Source organism: Ranitomeya variabilis, chromosome 2 (genome assembly GCF_051348905.1).
Source record: "Ranitomeya variabilis isolate aRanVar5 chromosome 2, aRanVar5.hap1, whole genome shotgun sequence".
In the NCBI taxonomy this organism is placed as follows: Eukaryota; Metazoa; Chordata; class Amphibia; order Anura; family Dendrobatidae; genus Ranitomeya; species Ranitomeya variabilis.
This window is the reverse complement of record NC_135233.1, coordinates 195,788,829-195,792,419: the sequence shown is the minus strand read 5'-3', so window position 1 is coordinate 195,792,419 and position 3,591 is coordinate 195,788,829. Positions and strand designations below refer to the sequence as shown.

Genomic DNA, 3,591 nt, shown 5'->3' with positions numbered 1-3,591 from the left:
ATACTTACCTATTGTTCTGACCTCAGATTTATGTCCCAGAAGAGGAGTTTTGACTGTTCCTGTCACAGTGTCTCTTCTTTGCTCAGTGACTGTTTTTTCATCGGAAAGACTGGAAGTTGTGAAGCTATCTGCGCCATATTGGTGAAGAACACCAAGTTGAGAAGAAGCGACCTTCAATCAAATTGCAGACTCCCCCCAAGGATAAAATTTGAGGTAAGAAAATATCTAAACACAAATGGGGCTTTATTAGATAAAATTATGATGTTTTGAATGTAATAGGTACGTAGGCAGGGGTGGGTGATGTTGCTTGTAGTCACTGGGTGTAATAGGTATGGGTAAGGGCACACCACCTGTAGTCACTGGATGGGGGGGGGGCTACTGGGGTGTAGTAGGTATCCCTACAGCTGACATCTTACCCATATGGTGGGCCATGCTGGGGTATTGAAAGTGACAGCTGAACACGGCCGGCGTCAGCACCCGACTAACCCGTGACAAAAAGAAGACAGCTCTTCTAGAGGTCTACTAAAGTTCTATAGCACAAGGACCAAAAGAAACCTGGAGTTGGCCCTGCTTGCAGACAAATCCACAAATTAAAGAAATAATGACTCAGAGCCTTCTTTTCACCCCACAGTACTGCCCTTTATTGAAGAAGATGGCTAAAAGAAAGAAGGATGAGGAGTATCGTACTTTTCAGCAGGAGTGGACAGACGAATTTGCCTTTGTGGAGAGAGCAGGTTCACCAGTTTGTCTTATATGCAATGATAAAATTGCATCCATGAAGCGGTCAAATATAAAGCGCCACTTTGACACGCGCCATGCTTCATTTGCATCGAAATATCCTGCAGGGGACAGCAGGAAGAAAGCCTGTCAAGAGCTGCTGTGCAAAGTGCAAGCTAGTCAGCAGCAACTTCGAGTTTGGACCCAACAAGGTGACTTAAATTCGGCTAGCTTTGTTGGTGCTTTGGCAATTGTCAGAAACGGAAAACCATTCACAGATGGGGAGTATGCCAAAACATTTATGCTTGATGTTGCCAATGAACTTTTTGATGATTTTCCGGATAAAGCCAAGATTATCAAACGGATAAAAGACATGCCTCTGTCAGCAAGAACAGTTCATGACCGTGCCATCATGATGGCAAATCAGATTGAGGCATCCCAAGTGAAGGACATAAATACAGCTCTGTTCTTTTCTCTTGCTTTGGATGAATCAGCTGACGTAAGCCATATATCTCAGTTCAGCATCATTGCAAGGTATGCTGTCGGTGACACGTTACATGAGGAAAGTCTTGCTGTTTTGCCTCTGAAAGGGACAACAAGAGGGGATGATTTGTTCAAGTCATTCACTGAGTTCACTAAAGAAAAAAATCTACCAATGCATAAACTTATTTCAGTGTGTACTGATGGTGCTCCATGCATGGTAGGAAAAAACAAAGGATTTGTAGCGCTTCTTCGTGAACATGAAAAAAGACCTATCCTTAGTTTTCACTGCATCCTACATCAGGAGGCACTTTGTGCTCAGATGTTTGGTGAGCAGCTTGGTGAGGTGATGTCACTTGTCATTCAGGTGGTCAACTTTATTGTTGCCCGTGCTTTAAATGATCGCCAGTTTAAAACACTCCTGGATGAAGTTGGGAATAATTATCCTGGTCTGCTTCTGCACAGCAAAGTGCGCTGGCTGTCAAGAGGGAAGGTGCTCAGCCGTTTCGCAGCTTGTCTGAGTGAAATACGAACTTTTCTTGAAATGAAAAACGTTGACCATCCTGAGTTGTCCAACACTGAGTGGCTCCTGAAGTTCTTCTATCTTGTAGATATGACTGAACATCTGAACCAGCTCAATGTGAAAATGCAAGGCGTTGGTAATACAGTTTTATCGCTTCAACAAGCTGTGTTTGCATTTGAAAATAAGCTGGAACTGTTTATCGCAGACATTGAAACAGGTCGTTTAATACACTTTGAAAAACTGGGAGAGTTTAAAGATGCATGCACAGCAAATGACCCTGCACAACATCTTGATATTCAGCAGCTAGCAGGCTTTACATCCAATCTCCTGCAATCATTCAAAGCGCGCTTTGGAGAATTTCGTGAGCACACTCGTCTTTTTAAGTTCATCACTCATCCACATGAGTGTGCACTGGACAGCACTGACCTGAGTTATATCCCTGGTGTCTCCATCAGAGATTTTGAGCTACAAGCTGCTGACCTGAAGGCTTCAGACATGTGGGTGAATAAGTTTAAATCACTTAATGAAGATTTGGAAAAACTTGCACGACAGCAAGCAGAGTTGGCAAGCAAACACAAGTGGAGAGAAATGAAACAACTCCAACATGCAGACCAGCTGATTGTCAAAACTTGGAATGCACTTCCTGTCACATACCAAACACTGCAGCGTGTGGGTATTGCTGTACTGACAATGTTTGGCTCTACCTATGCATGCGAGCAGTCTTTCTCACATCTAAAGCACATCAAGACTAACATACGTTCACGTTTAACGGATGGAAGTCTCAACGCCTGCATGAAGCTAAACCTCACCACGTATGAACCAGATTACAAAGCCATCAGCAAATCCATGCAGCACCAGAAGTCACATTAATGGTAGGAAGTATTCTATTCATCATTGGTTAGCAACAGCATTAAAACGTTATTATGTTATAAAAAAAAGAGTTCGGAGATTTGTTGTTCTTTAAAATTAAATACAAGTCAATGTGTGCACTTTATGTACAGTGAGACTATTTAATAAAGTTCAATTATTTATTACGCTGGGTGTGCCTGCTTGTATGTACCACTTTAAGTAGTAAATGCTTTAGTTCCCTATGGGTCTGAGCCTCTCTTTTTTGTTCATTTTCTGTAAGACCAACACTTTTAAAAGGGCCACTGACAGATACAATTGCTCCAGCGGTCACTTAGTACACAAAGGAGTGTTCCTCTCTGCTGCACTAAGCCACCGCTGGACCTAAACAATAATTCGCTGTAAAATAATAAAATAGATAATTGACATAACTGACAATGCGTTGTGTGACATGTCCAACATTCCAGCTTCTTTCTTCTGCGAATGCCTCAAAGCTGGCATTCTCTTAACATCCGGTGGGAAGAATGCCAGCTTCCAGTCATGCGCAGGAAAAAGAAGAAGCCAGACTGCTGGACTGATGTCATGCATCGCAAGCTCACAATGTAAGTTATTTATTTAATTTTTTTACTGCTAATTACCATTGTTTCAGTCCAGTTGTGGCTTTATACAGCAGGGAGGAGCATTCCTTGCTGTACTAAGTGAACATTGGAGCGATTGATCTGTCAATGGCCCTTTAAACATATTGTACGGCTCTCGCGGAATTATATTTCAAAATATGTGGCGTTTACGGCTCTCTTAGCCAAACAGGTTCCTGACCCATGGGCTATACCCATCTGTACTACATGTGGTCTCCCCAAAGGGAAAAACCAAAACATTATGCCCCTTTATCTGCCACTAGTCTGTTTAACCAGCTTGCAGTGCGATGCGTGGACCTACGTCGGTCTTCCTTCCAGCTTTACTGACGTAGGAGTGATAGAGAGGACTTGATAAGGACCGTCATACAAGGGTTCTAGTCCTTGTTTTCT

General features: G+C 42.7%; 1 protein-coding gene across 1 annotated transcript; it reads left to right on the top strand.

Moving 5' to 3' along the window:
- Positions 1 to 652: 652 nt before the first annotated feature.
- On the top strand, positions 653 to 2,590 carry LOC143803692 (protein FAM200C-like). The gene has a single exon (XM_077281471.1). It carries the CDS (start codon positions 653 to 655, stop codon positions 2,588 to 2,590), a length of 1,938 nt encoding a protein of 645 aa, XP_077137586.1.
- Positions 2,591 to 3,591: the final 1,001 nt, after the last annotated feature.

What these genes read in the sequence shown, in the direction of transcription:
- LOC143803692 (XM_077281471.1), top strand. Translation starts at nt 653, where the DNA reads ATGGCTAAAAGAAAGAAGGATGAGGAGTATCGTACTTTTCAGCAGGAG.